At 44.4% G+C, this 20,471-nt stretch overlaps 1 protein-coding gene across 1 annotated transcript; it reads right to left on the bottom strand.

The window, feature by feature from the left end:
* Positions 1–262: 262 nt before the first annotated feature.
* ACTR3 (actin related protein 3) lies at positions 263–19,760 on the bottom strand. The gene is made up of 12 exons (XM_063429142.1): positions 19,653–19,760; positions 14,194–14,249; positions 13,979–14,103; positions 13,688–13,798; positions 11,158–11,253; positions 10,619–10,726; positions 10,228–10,371; positions 9,353–9,526; positions 8,622–8,714; positions 3,052–3,177; positions 2,861–2,944; positions 263–1,191 (listed from the first exon to the last, which is right to left on the bottom strand). Exons 1-12 carry the CDS (start codon positions 19,694–19,696, stop codon positions 1,096–1,098), a joined length of 1,257 nt encoding a protein of 418 aa, XP_063285212.1. The 5' UTR covers positions 19,697–19,760; the 3' UTR covers positions 263–1,095.
* Positions 19,761–20,471: the final 711 nt, after the last annotated feature.

Genomic DNA, 20,471 nt, shown 5'->3' with positions numbered 1-20,471 from the left:
CCGAAAGTTTTCTACCCCTGCAATAGGGTCAGGAACACAAACTTATAGTGTTCCTTTAACCCCTTAAGGACCAAATTTCTGGAAAAAAGGGAATCATGACATGTCACGTGTCCTTAAGGGGTTAAGCAAGCAGGGCACACTTCATACAAATAGAGTTTCTTGGAAGCAGCCAGTATTTTGTGTATCTGTAAATTTTAAGCAAAGCTGTGATTCAGGGTGAACTGGAAACCCAACTGTAAATTTCAGGATAAAAAACAGGAAAAAAATTGTAAGACTTTTATTCCATCAGCGATATTTTATTTTAGCGTTCACATCACAATTCACCATTTAGAGAAAATGGTTATATAGAATGTAGAAAGTCTGAATTCACAGCAATTTATAAGTAAATTGCCAATTCCAAGCCCAATTAGTGCAGTTAGACAATTAGCCAAGATAGAAATGTACAAATCCACGAAAATGTCTTAAAATGTGCAATTGTTTGATCAATTACAAGCAACGGACAGCCTAGTGCATAGTCAGCACCTGGAACTTTGGACATTACCAACCAGAAGAGACCTGGAATCTCCTCAATATGGTTAACAGGATATAAAAGAGACACAACTAGTGCTTGTAAAAAGATTTCTTGGTTTTTATTTCCATATTTTTAGGCTTCACAAATTATTCTTTTAACCATTTATTTTAATCAGAAAACGACCATACAACTGCAGTTATCAATCACTAGTCTTTATAAGCAGAAAGCATTGGGAATAATAGAAGCAGATTGGTTCTGTCAACCTCAGCCTAACAGCAGCTTAAGAAGGAACCGAAAGCTACAAATTGGTCCAAGGATAAAGTAATTTTCCAGATCTCATGTACCATGTTCTATAGAGATTTTACATGGAACACACATGCACTGTTTAGAAACACATGTGCACAAACCATGTTCATATGGTTGCTGACAAAGTCCAGTAACATATGCAAGCCACTGTATTTTGAGGAATTAACAATTATCCAAGGGGCCCGAACGACTCCTGGGGTCTTTGCCCTGTGCTTCAGGACACGTTAACAAGCGGTCCAAACATACAAGAAAACCAGATGGCCCCTCACACACAGAGCTTAGGACATGACCCCAAACACAGGGTTGTGACGACAGATGCTCGGCCCAATCTCTTCGTAGTCCTTCTTGGTGTGACACACTTGGTAAAATTCAGGCTGAAAAAACAAGTAGACAATCATTGAAAGTTGAAAAAAGTCAATATAATATAGTAGTTTAATACTAAAATTGACAGAAAACCAGAACCACAATGAAATAGTCATCCATAGTAAAATAATGATTATGCTAATTAGATCGCCTTATACAAAGCGAGAAGATTCTTCTGTTGGTATATTTGTACAGATAACTCTGACAATGAACTAAGTATATCAGAAACACCTTAGTGGGTAAAGAAGTAAAACTAATAAAATATTTACATGTAGAACACGACTCCTCCGGGTCCTCAACAATAGAAAATACACATACCAGAAAGCAGGTAACTACAATGCAAAAAATAAAGAGAAAAACAGGCCAATATTGCGGTGTACAAAATAATATTAAAATCTGTAAACGTTTCAATCAATTTGGGTTTGTGAGTGTACTTTTACAGATTTTAATATAAATTTTGTACACAGCAATATTGAGCTATGGTTTTCTCTTTATTTTTTGCATTGTAGTTACCTACTTTCTGGAATGTGTTTTTTCAGAGTTATCTGTGAATTGCCTTTGTGATTTTATGTGTGTTCCCCTATCTCTTCGTACATTGTGCCCGCTTCCCTTTCAGGAGTGCCTCCACGAAGGGAATTAATTCACCTTCCAAACGGGGACCACCCCGATACCTCATTTAGAATGTAAGTTTAGAACCTTCACACCTCGCAAGAAAAGTGTCAAACCACAAGGGAAACAATTCATGAGCGCTTCCCTGGGCAGCAGCCATTCATACAGTCGAACGACAGCCAGGGGGAGCGTTCATGGATTGTTTCCCGACTCGTTCGTTTCCCGAATGAGGACCTCTCCAGTGCCCATTAGAACGTTCACACTGATTCATCAGAACGTTCTCACTTGCAACCTACGTGTGAAACCAGCAAAGGAAGTAATTAATGAATGCTCCCCTGGGTGGCCGCTATTTCGTATAGACGAATGCTATCCAGGAGCATTCGTGTCCCGAAAGGAGACTCTTCCCTTGCAGGATTTCACACAGGGACTTTGCGAGCGGAGACAGGTCGAGGGAGGTACCGCTGTGAGGGCCCCTGAGATTGGTGTGGGCACTGGCAAGTTAGGCTGGCTTTTCGGTGCCTGCAGGGACAAAGATCAGCTCTTTTCCAGAGGGCAGGCTTTCTGTGCTTGGGAGACAAAGGGACCGTCCCTTGTTCCCGTGCCTAGACTCCCAGGCACAGAGGCTCCTGGGAAGCGGCGGTCGTGGGAAACCCTATACCTTTAGTGGTGGGAGTTGGGGACAAAGGGAAAGAGTCCTTTCCCGTGCTGGGAACCTAGGAAGGGACACTAGATTTTGGTATGATACACCCCTTGCATGGGGTATGTATAAAAAAAGTCTTGTGTGGCCAATAAAGTGGTTGTTGTGCCTCCAGGACTGTGTGTCGTCCAGTTACTGGGAAGGAAGAGAATCAGTGGAAGTAACCGGTCAGGTTACCTGTGGTTCGCAACATTATCCACTTACATGAAAATGGAAAGTAAATTCAAAGTTTAAGGCTAATTAGAAGAACTGGAAGCAGAAATTACTAAAAAAAAAAAAAAATCCAGTTTCCACTGGAAATACCAAGTATCTTCTTATCCTGTGTTTTAAACCAAAACGGCCTTTTATGTTATTAACAAATAAAAAACACATACCGTGGACGCCAACATGGACCCTCCAAACCAGACAGCATATCTCTGCATGTGATGAGTGATGACCTGGACATCAATTGGCTTTGGCTTAAAAAATAAATAAAGTCAATACATTTAAATTATAATTTTTTTTTTTATTATTACAGGAGAATAAAGCCCAAACACCAGACTTTGAGTAAGTGCCATCTCATTACCTTCAGCCTGCCTCCACTTAACTCCTCGCTAAGCTTCAGTCTGGCATCTACCGTTCTTTTTAAATCTCTCTGCAAACGTCGGCCAAAGTCCCGGAACATCGTTGACCCTCCAGAAAGTACAATATTCTAGAAAGGAAACAGGAAGAAAACAGTAATTTACTGAACAGCATTAAGACCCAGTACATGACACCATCTATGGAAGATATTGATAAATGGTAACCAACTCTTAGAACAAGACTGTGACACCTTTTCCCAGTTCAGCAGAATACGGGTGGTGTGCCATAAAAACAAGTTAATGTCTACTTCTAGAGCCAAATTCTTCCATCAGTCTAGAATCCAATGGAATCCATTAACGATCTATCTTGGTACCTTGTTCAGTTTGCATTGACCAGCACTCTCAGTGATTACAGGTGTCGGAGAATGTCATACACTGATTAACCATGGTTTTATTCCATGTATCTAAACATGTAAAAAAAGTCAAGTCTTTGCATCCAGGTACCAAAGAGAAAGGTGGGAATTGCAGTCACATGTTTACTCTAAGCACCTGGACAACGAACATTCATTAACCCCTTATAGAGAGCAGGTGGGAGGGATAGCAGTGGCAGCAGGAGGAGTGGCTGGAATGACAGGTAGTCCCCCTGCTGCCTGATATAAAATGTAATAAAGTTAAAAACAGTGTAAAATGAAACTCTCTCTCTATACACACACACACGTAAAAAAAATTAGAACGAAATTACACAAATATTTTAACTGTATTTTGATAATATATATCAATATAAAAATACACATAGAACGAAATATATGCATCTATATACATACACACATTTATGTAATATTTTTATGTCCAGTCTTTTTTTAGTAACCACTTAGTCACAAACACTGGCCAAAATTAGCGTTCAAATTAGTTTTTTGCATTTTTCACACACAAAGATGAATGATAACTTTGGCCAGTGTTTGTTACTAAGTGGCTACTAAAAAAAGACTGGATATACCTCATTTGCAATACCTTGGGTTATCTACTATTGCAAATGGTATGCCATCATGGGGGTAATTCTTATTCCTTGCCTACCATACATACAGTCTCAATGGCAACGTAACCAATCTGGCGAATTGTAATGTGAAAAAAACTGAAAAAATTAAACATGCTATATTTGACCCTGTACTTTACATAGGGGGTACTGTTTTACACGTGAGACATCACGTTAAATGCTTTAAGAAAGACCACTCAACATTTTCAAGTTATCTACATTAAAAAAATGGGGAAACCATATGGTGGCAATGAGCTACTACAAAAAGGCACTCAAAGATGATACAGCCTTTTCTGGACCAGACAGAGGATGTTGGGGAACTTAACTGGACATAATACTTAAACTACCTTCCAAAATCCAGGGTCATCTATAATTCAATAGTGGCAGGAACTGGTATCCCATCATTACAGGGAGAGGTTTTTATTAGGGAACGATGGAGAGAGAACTATACTGGGCTACCCTCCTTTTCAGGCTTGAATCAGGTTATTTGTCCGGATAAAATGTATAAATAAAACTTAAAGGACCACTTTAGTCACCCAGACCACGTCAGCTCAATGAAGTGGTCTGGGTGCCAGGTCCCTCTGGTGTTAACCTTGCAGCTGAAAACATAGTTTCAGAGAAACTAGGGCTCTATAGCATTAGGAATACAGATTAATTCCATGTACAATAAAATGTCAGGAAAATTAGTGTAGGGCCTTATTTAAAATAAAAGCGAGGGGGGGTGGAGCCAGACTGCCAAACCGAGCATGCAGCTTGAGCTCCTGCATGGAATCGACGAAAAACGCAGTTTTAAGCTTAAATTTAGGGCTCAAATACAAAAACTTGGAAGTATTTACACACAGGGGAATCCGGGCACACGATACTATACTCACCCTGACGACTATCATCGACGACAGCCTGAGAGCCCGGTGGCGGCCTGCCGGGACTTGGACGGGGGAGAGGCGGCCGATCTACCGGAGTTCGGGCCCTGCACGTGGATCCGCTACACTCAGACGCCCCCCACCCCTCCCCCCGGCGGGGGTTATCCCGGTCCACCTACTATAGAAGGGGGCGCACACATGGAGAACGGGAGGATAGAGGTACCATACGGCGCGAACCTCGTGGCGAGACCAAGATGGCCGCCATGCGGGAAGCCCAGCATAGTTGCCCAAACACTCACTATTTGAAGCCAGGTTTGATGCCATCTGCCGCAAATTCTGGCACCGCATTAACCAGAGAGTAGCCACGACAACCTGCATAACTACCGAGCAGGGGACCCACCCTGAGAAGCATCCGGCAGACAAAACCCAGAGGGAAACCTGGAGGGGGAGACCCCTAGGCCCCCAGACCATGCCGAGTGGAGAGTGATTCGGAACGAGAAGGGGACACGCTCAGGCAACAACTCCTCATCCTACAGGCCATCCTGGGCCAAAGGCCAACCGGAGAATACCTCCAAGGCACCGACCACATTGCCCGAAGCCCGACCGCTGCTCTCGGCGACAGAACACACGGGCACCCGAAAAAGGGAAGACCCGGTCTCAAGGAGCTCCCGAGTCTGTGGGACACAGGTGATGGCCTTCTTCACGGCTTGGGGCTGGTGGGCGGCATCGCAACATTCACCTGGGGACAAACACCCGGTACCTCCACATGGGCATCGATTGATCGGGAACTCATAGGTCGGTGGGACCTGCACATAGACGCTCCCAGCTGTGAGCCTCATTACTTATCTGGAACCCCACTCGGACTGTCCACATTGCCTGACACGAGCACTAGGGTCCTCCATAACTTGCTCAATAGCCCACTGCAGCCAAATGCTATGCAGGTCTCTTAAAGTGTAAAACAGGCTTGACGTTTTTCACCTGTCTATATAGCTTCATTAAATGCACCACATCTTTTCTTTTACTCCTCAGTTTATAGAGCATGCAATTACAAAGCCTATTTGGTCACTATGACTATACCGTGTTAACTGTGCTGTACCAACTGACCTCAACTAAGCTTGCTTATACTGTATGACTTGATAGGCCTGTATCTCAGCCAGTTAATATTTGAATGTCTAAGGGGATAACATCCTAAGTTCCAGTGAGATAGCCAGGCTAGGTAGGGCCACAAAAATTGCCGCAGGAGAACTCTTAACACTATACCTAGTGACATAGTAACCACACTGTATGATGTGTCAGCCTAGAAAGTCTTACTTCTTAGCTAGACGTGGGCTCCTACCCTACCTCCAGTGATCCCATATACAGTCTACGTATATCATACCTTCTATTGTAATAAGCCTGTGCAGTTAATTATGCCATATGCACTAAACACAACAGTTCAGCATGTTTAAGTTTTACGAACCTACAAAAAATGAGGCATCGCTATCTAGGAAATGTTATTTACTGCTGTGATATCCCTAACGTGTATTCAAAATTGCACATTTCCCTTCTTTTCTATTTCTGTACCCCAACTCACTTGCCTTAATAAAAGAAAGATTGACAAAAAAAAAAGCGAGAAGCCATATTCACCTCTAAAGAGAATACAAAGTGTAGCGCGTATAACATGACTTTGTTGGTATGTTCCTGGAGAACTGGTGTTATCTCCCAAGAACAAACATGAGTCATGTTCCAGGAATGAGATCATGAGTCTTTTTATTGCCTTTCAATTTACTGAATTCAAAGTTAAAATAACCCAGAGAAAACCCTTAAACATGTGAAACGATAAATAATCACATACCCCATACAAATTAAGGTAAACCCTTATATCATTAGATCAGATAAGGGGACTATATTAAAAGATAGATTATGCATAATAATCTAGATATTCAGAGTGTAGTTATCTGTGGTAATAGACCATCGTTAAAACCAAGACTACCTGAGCTCATTAACGTGTTGTGGGTACAGTGCCTCTGTCAACCTTTTAACGTAAAACAATGCAGATTGCGATAGAACCTGGGTCAGTGAGGTTTAAAAAGATTACAAGAAGATTATAAAATCTCAAGCCCTTGCTCAGTGCAATTCAAGGATTTCTTTTGAGACAAAAGAAAACTGATTTCCAATGAAGTGTAACTAAAGCAAACAAAAGAATGTCTGTTCATTAAATGCATTTTAGTTTATACTAGACTCCACCAAATGCACCAATATTATACGATGGAGGTCTATGTAGAAGATTTACTCAGGACGATCCTGACACCTAGAGATTAAAACCAGTTTTGGTAATCTACGAAATGGTTCCTACTAAATTTAGAATAACTTGATATTATCAGTGCTTTCCACCCTTTGGCTCCATAATACCTTATTTGGTTATTTTTTTCCAAAGTACAGATGAAATAATTTTTATTAAGTCACTATCCATTAGAAATCGTAATTAACTCTGTACAGTGGCTACATACCGGGGTCGTGGCTGCGACTAGGCCCGGCATGTAGCCACTGGGCCAGCCTCTTCTCCTGGGGGGCCCAGAAGCCAGCCACCTCAGGGCCCCCCCGAGGCCGGCCCTGCTGTCACCCGGCGAGCAGGCTGGCGGGCACGCAAGGGAGCACTTTCCCTGGCTGAGTGCTTCCTCTTCAGCTCCCTCGCGCGCCGCATAGGGATGCCGGCGCCGGAAGATGACTCACAGTGAGAATCGCGGAAGCTCCTCTAGCGGCTGTCAATCACCTCTATATTTGAAGTCTACGTGTATATTTTTTAAAATTATTTATGTAATTTTGTATATGGATATATATATCACATATTTTTATTTATATATATACACATATATAATGTCATTCTAAGTGTATTTTGATACAGTTAGAATATATATTTTAAATATTTTTAATTTATTTTTATTTACTTATTTGTATATATTTAGTTATGTATAATAACTGTTGGAGCGATCACATGGTCGCGGGGTCCTAATTCGTTGAGGGGGGACACCAGGAGCAATGCGGAACAGTGGCGACCAGGTAAGTAAATATCGATATGACAGTTCAGGACCGGCATCGGTCCTCAAGGGTATTTTTCCGATGACGATCCTGAACCATCAGCGGTCGTGAAGGGGTTAAAGACGGCTAGATTTCTCTTTGATTAGACCCTGGTTTGCAGGCTGTGGGTGTCTGCTGTTAGAACAGTTATACAGTTCACTCCTTCATTGAAATCAGTTGCCAACATGCTGCATTAATACTTGGTGCTGTGGCTTTTTGCTGGTCCTTTGTAATACACATGACCGATGTCTCATTTGGATTCATGTCTTTTATACAATATTCACTTTGTAATGAAACTATTTTCATGCAGTTGTGTCTATAATCTTTGTCACTGAAATCAATGAAACCGTTTTATGTCAGGTTCCCATTTATCATATATGCTTCGCATAATCCACTTTCTTTGTCAAACTATTGTGATAAACTGCATTTTATAATGAAATGTGCCAACAGCTGTAATGTGAAAACACCAATAAAGTGTTCCATGAGAAGAAACACCAAGTCAATTCAGACTACCGAGTCCCTTCAAGATTACTGGCGGATTTCATGAACATGCCCAGAATGCACTGATAATATAATATAAATAGTGTTAGTTAGTGTGTACCCTGAAAGCCATTGCTTCCCATACCTTGTAAAGAGGACGCCTGACGTCAATAGGACAGTTTTGGATTACCTCGTCCACCACTTCAGAAATTGGCTGGGTGAAATCTGGATTGGCAAACTAGAAAACAGAGTAATTGTATAATAAATTCAATATTCAGACAAACTTTAATTTGTATATTTCAAAATAAAAAAAAAAAAGGACGTTCTGGAAACCAATCCAACTTGAGCTCAATTGATAGGCGGCATTATCATCATTGCTTTTTGAGAAATCTATAGACAGAAATAACTACACTCTTGGGCCATGTTCCCTTTTCACTCTCCTGCTCTGTACAGACGCAGAGCTGCAGGAGAGGACAGCCAGGAAGACATGACATCTATACTAACAGGCACGTCTGCAGATCTAGATTTTCATTTTATTATCATAGGTTTAAGGCAGGGGTAGGCTACATCTCTTTAAAATGCTGGCAAAGAATCATTTGAGATGTCTACAACATCTAGGGTGCTGAAGGTTGCCTAGCCCTGGTCGAAGAAGCATGTCTAACTTGCATTTCCAGATTGCAATTGGAACTAGGTGATAAACAGGTCCCCAAAATCACTACTGCACTAATGCAGCTGAAGCTGGATGCATATTTGTTTGATCAGTAATTTGGGAATAAAATACAAAACAGGATATATGCTGGGACACTGAAATTCAGGATTCTTAGCGGCAAAGAATGCAGAGATTTTATATATATATGGTCACAATATGGCTCTTACCTCTGGGTGAAAGAAGATTTCAGGCCCCAAGAACCTCTCATAACCAACGTCGATACTAAACTCCTTCTTGGAGACCGCATTTACCCCGGTATACTGCTTGATCCACTTCAGGCCATCTGTGTCATACTTGCTGAATTCTTTAACCAAGTCAGGGCAGACGTAGCTAAAACGTTCCTACAAGTAAAAGATACATTCATCTTCCTTCTGCTCCTAACATAGAAACATAGAATGTGACGGCAGATAAGAACCATTCAGCCCATCTAGTCTGCCCAATTTTCTAAATACTTTCATTAGTCCCTGGCCTTATCTTATAGTTAGGATAGCCTTATGCCTATCCCACGCATGCTTATTATTATTATTATTATTATTGCCATTTATATAGCGCCAACAGATTCCGTAGCGCTTTACAATATTATGAGAGGGGAATTTAACTATAAATAGGACAATTACAAATGAACTTACGGGAACAATAGGTTGAAGAGGACCCTGCTCAATCGAGCTTACATTCTATAGGAGGTGTAAAACACATTAGGATAGGACTTAACCTCTACCACTTCAGCTGGAAGGCTATTCCATGTATCCACTACCCTCTCAGTAAAGTAATACTTCCTGATATTATTTTTAAACCTTTGCCCCTCTAATATAAGACTGTCCTCTTGTTGTGGTAGTTTTTCTTCTTTTAAATATAGTCTCATCCTTTACTGTGTTGATTCCCTTTATGTATTTAAATGTTTCTATCATATCCCCTTGGGGATCTGTCTTGGCATTTGTCTATGTCCATACCCTGGTAGTCTTTCATTTCCCCGTATTGCAATCCATAAACCGCCCCAATCACGGAAACGTACCATTCTTGTCATAACCCAAGTTACGCTTACCTTCACTGCCTTAGCAGTTTCCAGAGACTGCTCGGGAGGAATTCCCACCTCTCGGTCTCTGAGCAGTTGCTGAATGAAGTACGTGATGTCGCGGCCAGCAATGGGGATGTGCTTAATACAACTGCCAATCACATATCCCTCTGCCTGGAGGACAAAGACAGGCATTAACAAACAATGGCAATGCAGAGGAATCTACAGAGCAGGGGTATCGGCAGTGCATTTCAGGAGATGCAAACCTATAAAAAGGGGAAAAGCCCTGGAGGAAGATCTGAACACAGAAAGGGAGACGTAAGGGAAACCAACAGAGAACCTTGGCAAATATCCCTGATTACATTTTAAAAAACAAAACTATATAAAAAGCTTTCATTTTTAAGTTTTGAATAACACATACCACAGGAATGACATGAGTGACCCCATCCCCACTGTCTATGACAGTTCCGGTCAGAGTGCGCTCTCCAACCTGTCTGGATGTCCAAGAAGCAGCCAGAGCGAGTACAGCCTAGAGAGAAAAATCGCAAACAGAAAGCATAAACATAACCAATTACACAATTTAACAAAATCCTATAATCAAACCTGCAGCGCACGGCCCATCAAGAGAACCCGCCTCCGAGCACGGCTCACCAAGAGAACCCGCCGAGGCGCATGGCCCACCATTCAAACAGACCATTGACAGAATCCTTGACACAAACCCAACACACAGAGCTCATTAGAAAGGAATGCTTCACACTTACCAAGTAGGGCACACATACAGTCCATTACATATAAACACTCTCCCTTCCTGTTAAGCCGTAAACCCCACTCAAGCAGGTGTTCATGACATGATAAACCTCAGACCCAGCAGAAGTTCCACTCATCCAAGAACAGTCAAAATCCTGAGCCGCAATGTACATAGACTAACATGGTAAATCAGTAGCCGGAGAGATCACTCACCTGAACCGCAATGTACAATCCGGGAACATTGAAAGACTCAAACATGATCTCTGCAGTGTACTCCCGGTTTTCAGGGGTGTTCAGTGGAGGCTCAGTCTAGCATTGGCAAAGTAAAAGAAAAGAAAGGGTTAAACCAGTGGTAGGGGGACAAAAACAAAATATAATTTGCTATAAAAGATAACTACTTACCACTCTATTGTACAGTGTCAACAATGCAGCCATCATGCCAGGTTGGTGGTTGTTACACTAATGAAATACCTCTACTTAATGGGACACTACAGGTAGCAAAACAACTATCTTAATGAAGCAGTTTTGGTGTATAGATCGTGCCACTGCAGTCTCACTGCTCAATTCTGTGTCATTTAGGAGTTTATACAGATCTGGCCACACCTCCCCTGGCTGTGACTGACAAAGCCTTCCTAAACACTTCCTGTAAAGAGATCTAATGATTAAACGTCCTTTATGGCTCAGTGTGTTTAATTTATAATGTATTATCTCCTGCTTTGTTCATAGCCTTCGAAACCCAACAGGAACCTTCTGTGGCTGATTAAAGGATCACTATAGTGTCAGGAAAACAAACACGTTTTCCTGACACTATACAACCCTTAGGTCCCCCCTACCCACCTTAATCCAGCGCCGGGCTCCCTCTGCGCTGGTGACCTCTCCTCCCACTCCGACATCGGCTTCCGAGTGGAGCAGAATGCGCATGCGCGGCAGGAGCCGCTCGCGCATTCAAACAGTCCATAGGAAAGCATTTCTCAATGCTTTTGTATGGACGTTCTGCACGCTGAATGCGATTTTCGCATCCAGAGACGCAGAAGCGCTTCTAGCGGCTGTCGTTTTCTCTGAAACTGCTATGTTAACATCTGAAGGGTTAAAACCTGGGGGACCTGGCACCCAGACCACTTCATTGAGCTGAAGTGGTCTGAGTAACTATAGTGTCCCTTTAATGTTCATTTTATAGAGCAAGAGATAAACTTCTAAAGCAAGCTAACTTCTGATTAAGAAAGAAACCATTTTTTCATGCAAGGCCGAAGAAACAGAAAAAGTGTTTTAACTCCCAAATGGCAGAGAATTGAGCAGTGAGACTGCAGGGGCATGTTCTATACACCAAAACTGCTTCATTAATCTAAAGGTGTATTGATGCCTATAGTATATTAGTATACATTGATGATATAGTGAATTACACCAACTCTAATGTAAGCTCATTAATATGGGCACAAATGCTTAACTGTGCCCACATCGGTGTTAGAAAGGACTGACATTTGTCACTGGAGCTGCTGTGAGAGCAAGATAAACACTTCTCCTGTGATATCACTGGCATTGATTGTGTTAATAGAGAAATTTGCTGCGATGTAATGGAAGGGTTATTATTGGTATTTATATAAAGCCAACTTATTGTGCATCACTTTACAATATTATAAAAGGGGGGATTTAACAATAACAGAAAATTACAAAATGTTACAGGAACAATAGGTTGATGAGCTTACAGTCTAGAGGGTTACGATATTCTAGCCAGCTCTAGTTGTCACGTGCTGTTGTTTAAAGGACGTTTCTATAAGAGTCAAATAACAGCTGCTGAATTAACCACAAGAGGGATCATATTTTCACAGAACTTTCAGTAAAACCAGTATTTTTACCTGCACAACACTTAGATAACATTTCAGTCCATGACAGCAACACTGACAAAAGTAACAGATTTTATTCAATCTTTTTCACCGATATTTTTGAAGTCAGCAGCAACTTTGCACATCTCACACTAATATATCCGGTTTCAGTCACTTTATACACACCTCAAATACTCTACTAAAATAAACAATATTACTTGTCCCGTCTATACATAAACAGGTAGATAATAAACAAAATAACTTACTAAGGCAGTCAACAAAACAGGAAGGCAGTATATCTACAGATGGAGAGTGACATAAAATGACGTGCAATCAGGTGCTTCCTGCGAGAAACGTCTCACTATCATGAAAACTAGACATCCTTTCATTCAGACTGAGATCAAGCGATTTGTCTGCCTCTAGAAAAATCTAAAGTGACCTGTATTAAATAATGCACACGGGAGAATGTCAACAGCCATTTACTTCCTTCTCAGATCAAGGGCACCCTCATTATCCTCTGTATGGAGAACGTCATATCCAGTTTTCTCCCACCTGCCAATCAATTCTTCAGCATAGAACAACTAACAAGGAAGAGCAGAAGAGAGTTCCCACGGTGGGCCTTCTGCTCTCCACACATAGTAACCACAGAACATGTGTGGTGGTTGCTATGGTTACTTCCTAGCAGATACTAAGAAGGAGTATAGTAAAGCCAGCGTGAAAGGTTTGCCCTGTCAAAGTAAAGCACAGAGGGGACCGGGCTAAGCTAAGGCAGGACTGGAGTGATACCCACAAAGCTCAGAACATGGCGGAGTGAGGAGATTATATCGGAGACAGATTATGTATTCAATGCATTTAATCGGAATATTCTATCCAGTGATGTCTGCACGGATATTGTATGTAATAAACTTCTCGATAACCCCTACCAAAAGAAAGTAATGATCTTCAGGTTCAGCTCGAAGATACTTGAAGATGACTTGCTCCATGAATCTCTCCATGAGGTCCCAGTCCTCCACTATTCCATGACGAATCGGCCACTACAAAAAAACCAAAAAAACAATACTCAATACCCAAACACGAGCATGATGGGGCAATATATACAAGCTGTAATGTGTATCAGTCTATCAAGGTACAAAATAGAACACGTTTATTCCTGGTAAAATGCATTTATGTGCTCTTTCTGTAGCCCCAGATGAGCCCTCATCCCGCACCAATACCTTAGTAGCATAGGTTGGTTTATCGATTGCTTCGTCCCCAATAAAGAAGTCCAGGTCATCGACTCCTTTCATGAGGCGTCTTTGAGCTTGGTCACCAACCTTGGCAGATTCCTTGATGGCGATACCTTAGAAAAAAAAGTTACACTTGTCTTCACATAACAGCTCACTGAAGTAAACCTACTCAAACATTAAACTGCCAAGAGGTGAGTACTCACATGATGGGATGATAAACTGTGGCTCCGTATTCCCAGCATATCCAAGTTTGGTGTATCTGCAAGGTAAAACACGTCCGCTTGTAAGAATCAAAGTCTGTGGCCAGCCCCGATGAGCTAGTCTCCCCCAAAAGATATTTAAAGGGACCCAATAGTCTCCAGAACAACTGGAGACAGCCACAAGAGGAGGAGTTAACCCTAGCAGATAAGTAAAAACTGCAATAATTACATGCTCAGGGTTAAGGGTGCTGGGAGTTTGCACCAGACCACTTCAATGAGCTGGAGTGGTCTGGGTGCATACAGTGGTTTGCCCTGCTACCTGGGTCCCGCCAGGTGATGCACTCGGTGGCTGGCAGCGTCAGCTCTGTAACGCTTGTACTGGGCTGGCTAAAGATGTACTAATGACCCTGCCAGAGGGAGGAGATACAGCTCTGACGGCAATATCTCTGTATGTGCATATTAAACAGCTGCACACACAGACTCCAAGCACCATCACCACTTTAAATCACTGAAGTGGTGATTTAAAGTAAGGTGTTCATTGTGTGTATGTAGATTTGCAGGATAACAATGGGATTAGGGTATTTTTTTCTGTGAGCATGTGCATACCATCTCTGCAGACACAGGTTCAATTAAAATGAATATATTGCAAAGATCCAGCTGCTTGCTACATAACAAATACTATTTCATGCCGAATAACAGTTTGGACTGTAATGCAGAGTAAACAGACTTCTTTCCTCCAAAAGCATTTTATTTGATTTACATAGAGGAAAAAAAAAAAAAAAAAAAAACGCATTGCATTTTATCCACCCAGGGAGTGTTCCTTTAATAACCTTTAGAAGCAAGCATGCAGGAAGGAATGCACAGACGCTCCGGGCGATGGATTCGGGACAGGCCCACACTCGCTTTAGAAGAGCACAGTGTGTATTACCTAGGAAGGACACCATTCAACAAGTGGAGCATTGCAGCACTTCTAAGCAGCTACACAAAATCAGCAAAACACAACCAGAGCACAATTAGCCAGCAGCACAGGATGGCCTCTAAGCCTTTACATCAGTAAGGAATACCCGTTTACCACTCTGTGTCCATTAATATACAAGGTCATTGCATTGAGAATAAGATGCGCAAATGGTCATTAACCCTTGACAGAGACAGGAGGCACCATTCATTGTGAAGACACAATGTAGGCTGTGGATATTAAAATGTAACATGGATAATAGGGGTTTTAGTGAACCCAGATGGAAGCACTACTGTCAGGGTGATGGGGCAGTAATGGCAATCAGGACTGTAGGGGTGGGGGGAGAATACCAGCTTTATTTCAGATAGCGGAGCAAATCAGACCTATTTCCTGGGATCGGGTAGACCCAGAGTAGGCAACCTTGGCACGCCAGATGTTGTGGACTACATCTTTCTTAATGCTTTGCCAGCATCATGGATGTAAGAGCTTTATGGGAGATGCCAAAGGCTGCCTAACCCTGGGGTAGACTATAAAATGGATAAATGATACACAGAAGTAAACTGAGCAATGGTTTCCCCGCCATTCTCTGCAGAGACTGAAAATATTAAATCAGGAAGTGCACTGACCATGACTCACTGAGCCACAAAGGAAATAGCAAACCGTGGGCTGGCTCCACAAACACTAGCCTAACCAGAGGGCTTTACCCTGCAGAAACCAGTCTCACAGCCTGGAAAATGATTATTTTAGCACAAAAACAGAGCTACACAAAGCAATGCGGTGTATCCCCCATGCCAGACACATGGGGTCACTATTTAAAGCGGCGTGTTTTAGAATGAATATACCCTTATAAGGAAGGAACAAAAAAGCAGGAAGTGGTTACAGAGTTTGAAATGGAGCTGGGTCGCAGAACACATCACTTCCTGACTCACACAAGCAATGCAATCGTGAACACTTGCCCACTTCTTTATCCCGGCACGTTAAAGGAAACCTCTGGCAGCCAATCCTATGCTGGCACTTTAAACGAAACCTCTGGCACCCAATCCTATGCTGGCACTTTAAATGAAACCTCTGGCACCCAATCCTATGCTGGCACTTTAAATGAAACCTCTGGCACCCATTCCTACGCCGGTACTTTAAACGAAACCTCTGGCACCCAATCCTATGCTGGCACTTTAAATGAAACCTCTGGCACCCAATCCTACGCCGGCACTTTAAATGAAACCTATGGCCCTCAGGGGGGATGATAGGGGTTGGAGTGGCTCTCGGGGGGATGATAGGGGTTGGAGTGGCTCTCGGGGGGGATGATAGGGGTTGGAGTGGCTCTCAGTGAGGATGATAGGGGTTGAAGTGGCTCTCAGTGAGGATGATAGGGGTTGAAGTGGCTCTCAGTGAGGATGATAGGGGTTGAAGTGGCTCTCAGTGAGGATGATAGGGGTTGAAGTGGCTCTCAGTGAGGATGATAGGGGTTGAAGTGGCTCTCAGTGAGGATGATAGGGGTTGAAGTGGCTCTCAGTGAGGATGATAGGGGTTGAAGTGGCTCTCAGTGAGGATGATAGGGGTTGAAGTGGCTCTCAGTGAGGATGATAGGGGTTGAAGTGGCTCTCAGTGAGGATGATAGGGGTTGAAGTGGCTCTCAGTGAGGATGATAGGGGTTGAAGTGGCTCTCAGTGAGGATGATAGGGGTTGAAGTGGCTCTCAGTGAGGATGATAGGGGTTGAAGTGGCTCTCAGTGAGGATGATAGGGGTTGAAGTGGCTCTCAGTGAGGATGATAGGGGTTGAAGTGGCTCTCAGTGAGGATGATAGGGGTTGAAGTGGCTCTCAGTGAGGATGATAGGGGTTGAAGTGGCTCTCAGTGAGGATGATAGGGGTTGAAGTGGCTCTCAGTGAGGATGATAGGGGTTGAAGTGGCTCTCAGTGAGGATGATAGGGGTTGAAGTGGCTCTCAGTGAGGATGATAGGGGTTGAAGTGGCTCTCAGTGAGGATGATAGGGGTTGAAGTGGCTCTCAGTGAGGATGATAGGGGTTGAAGTGGCTCTCAGTGAGGATGATAGGGGTTGAAGTGGCTCTCAGTGAGGATGATAGGGGTTGAAGTGGCTCTCAGTGAGGATGATAGGGGTTGAAGTGGCTCTCAGTGAGGATGATAGGGGTTGAAGTGGCTCTCAGTGAGGATGATAGGGGTTGAAGTGGCTCTCAGTGAGGATGATAGGGGTTGAAGTGGCTCTCAGTGAGGATGATAGGGGTTGAAGTGGCTCTCAGTGAGGATGATAGGGGTTGAAGTGGCTCTCAGTGAGGATGATAGGGGTTGAAGTGGCTCTCAGTGAGGATGATAGGGGTTGAAGTGGCTCTCAGTGAGGATGATAGGGGTTGAAGTGGCTCTCAGTGAGGATGATAGGGGTTGAAGTGGCTCTCAGTGAGGATGATAGGGGTTGAAGTGGCTCTCAGTGAGGATGATAGGGGTTGAAGTGGCTCTCAGTGAGGATGATAGGGGTTGAAGTGGCTCTCAGTGAGGATGATAGGGGTTGAAGTGGCTCTCAGTGAGGATGATAGGGGTTGAAGTGGCTCTCAGTGAGGATGATAGGGGTTGAAGTGGCTCTCAGTGAGGATGATAGGGGTTGAAGTGGCTCTCAGTGAGGATGATAGGGGTTGAAGTGGCTCTCAGTGAGGATGATAGGGGTTGAAGCGGCCCTCAGGGGGGATGATAGGGGTTGTAGCGGCCCTCAGGGGGGATGATAGGGGTTGTAGCGGCCCTCAGGGGGGATGATAGGGGTTGTAGCGGCCCTCAGGGGGGATGATAGGGGTTGTAGCGGCTCTCAGTGAGGTTGATAGGGGCTGTAGTGGCCCTCAGTGAGGATGATAGGAGTTGTAGCGGCTCTCAGTGAGGATGATAGGAGTTGTAGCGGCTCTCAGTGAGGATGATAGGAGTTGTAGCGGCTCTCAGTAAGGATGATAGGAGTTGTAGTGGCCCTCAGTAAGGATGATAGGGGTTGTAGCGGCCCTCAGGGGGGATGATAGGAGTTGTAGCGGCCCTCAGGGGGGATGATAGGAGTTGTAGCGGCTCTCAGTGAGGATGATAGGGGTTGTAGCGGCTCTCAGTGAGGATGATAGGGGTTGTAGCGGCTCTCAGTGAGGATGATAGGGGTTGTAGCGGCTCTCAGTGAGGATGATAGGGGTTGTAGCGGCTCTCAGTGAGGATGATAGGGGTTGTAGCGGCTCTCAGTGAGGATGATAGGAGTTGTAGCGGCTCTCAGTGAGGATGATAGGAGTTGTAGCGGCTCTCAGTGAGGATGATAGGGGTTGTAGTGGCACTCAGTGAGGATGATAGGGGTTGTAGTGGCCCTCAGTGGGGATAATAGGAGTTGTAGTGGCTCTCAGTGAGGAGGATAGGAGTTGTAGTGGCTCTCAGTGAGGAGGATAGGAGTTGTAGTGGCTCTCAGTGGGGATGATAGGAGTTGTAGTGGCTCTCAGTGGGGATGATAGGAGTTGTAGTGGCTCTCAGTGGGGATGATAGGAGTTGTAGTGGCTCTCAGTGGGGATGATAGGAGTTGTAGTGGCTCTCAGTGGGGATGATAGGAGTTGTAGTGGCTCTCAGTGGGGATGATAGGGGTTGGAGTGGCTCTCAGTGGGGATGATAGGGGTTGGAGTGGCTCTCAGTGAGGATGATAGGAGTTGTAGTGGCTCTCAGTGAGGATGATAGGAGTTGTAGTGGCTCTCAGTGGGGATGATAGGGGTTGTAGTGGCTCTCAGTGAGGAGGATAGGAGTTGTAGTGGCTCTCAGTGGGGAGGATAGGAGTTGTAGTGGCTCTCAGTGGGGATGATAGGAGTTGTAGTGGCTCTCAGTGGGGATGGAGTGGCTCTCAGTGAGGATGATAGGGGTTGTAGTGGCCCTCAGTGAGGATGATAGGGGTTGTAGTGGCTCTCAGTGAGGATGATAGGAGTTGTAGTGGCTCTCAGTGAGGATGATAGGGGTTGTAGTGGCTCTCAGTGGGGATGATAGGGGTTGTAGTGGCTCTCAGTGGGGATGATAGGGGTTGTAGTGGCTCTCAGTGGGGATGATAGGGGTTGTAGTGGCTCTCAGTGGGGATGATAGGGGTTGTAGTGGCCCTCAGTGGGGATGATAGGAGTTGTAGTGGCCCTCAGTGAGGATGATAGGAGTTGTAGTGGCTCTCAGTAAGGATGATAGGGGTTGTAGTGGCTCTCAGTGAGGATGATAGGGGTTGTAGTGGCTCTCAGTGGGGATGATAGGGGTTGTAGTGGCCCTCAGTGAGGATGATAGGAGTTGTAGTGGCTCTCAGTGAGGATGATAGGGGTTGTAGTGGCTCTCAGTAAGGATGATAGGAGTTGTAGTGGCTCTCAGTGGGGATGATAGGAGTTGTAGTGGCTCTCAGTGAGGATGATAGGAGTTGTAGTGGCCCTCAGTGAGGATGATAGGAGTTGTAGTGGCTCTCAGTGGGGATGATAGGGGTTGTAGTGGCCCTCAGTAAGGATGATAGGGGTTGTAGCTCTCACCCTGTCCCGCAGTCCACCACACAGGCAGGGAGCCGGGCAGCCATGTCCGAGCTGGGGAGCGGCTCCAACACACTGACAGCAAGATGGCCGCCAGGAGAGAGGAACAGAGACAGGCAGCCAATGGCACATCGGCCACAGGTACCATCAGCCAATCACAGGAGACCACAATTCACTGCTGACCAATCAGAGCCCGGCAGCTCGGGAGTGGCAGCACACAGGAATCTGCGGCTAATGAGAAGGCGGGGGTTCGGTTGAGGAAGTATGGATTAGCCAATCAGAAAGACAGAAAGAGGAGAACAGCCAATCAGAAGGCAGCGCGGAGCTTCCGGTCCCGTGTTAAAGGCACAGTACAGTATTATCGCAGGGAGTGTAAATAGGACGGAATAGCTCGCACAAGGCGCCCAGTGCCGCAGACAGGAGGCGCTGTCTAACCGCCGCAGACAGGACGCGCAAGTGTCCGCCTGTCGCATATTCATCCGCTTATCAAAATGTGATTAATGGAATTTACTGTTCAGACAGGAAAAGTTGTGCCAAGCAGCAACCAATCCCGGGGGGTGGGGGCGGTTACAGCCAATCAGATCCACAGGCGGGGTATTTAGGCCGAGTTCTCACCCTGCTCAGTGCCTGTCGGGGTTTCCCTTGTGGTTGTCCGAGAGCGCGTTATTGATTCTGGCATTTCTGGTTATTTGATTTTGACTTCCCTGTTTTCTGGCATCCCTGACCCCTGGCTTTTCCTTATCGTTGTGTCTCTTTCTGTGTCCCTTGACCTCGGCTATTCCGGACTATTCTTTGGTCCGTTATTCCGGCCATTCTAAGGTC

Source organism: Pelobates fuscus, chromosome 8 (assembly GCF_036172605.1).
Source record: "Pelobates fuscus isolate aPelFus1 chromosome 8, aPelFus1.pri, whole genome shotgun sequence".
Classification (NCBI taxonomy): Eukaryota; Metazoa; Chordata; class Amphibia; order Anura; family Pelobatidae; genus Pelobates; species Pelobates fuscus.
Note: the sequence above shows the minus strand (reverse complement) of the source record. Positions and strands in the feature narration are given on the sequence as shown.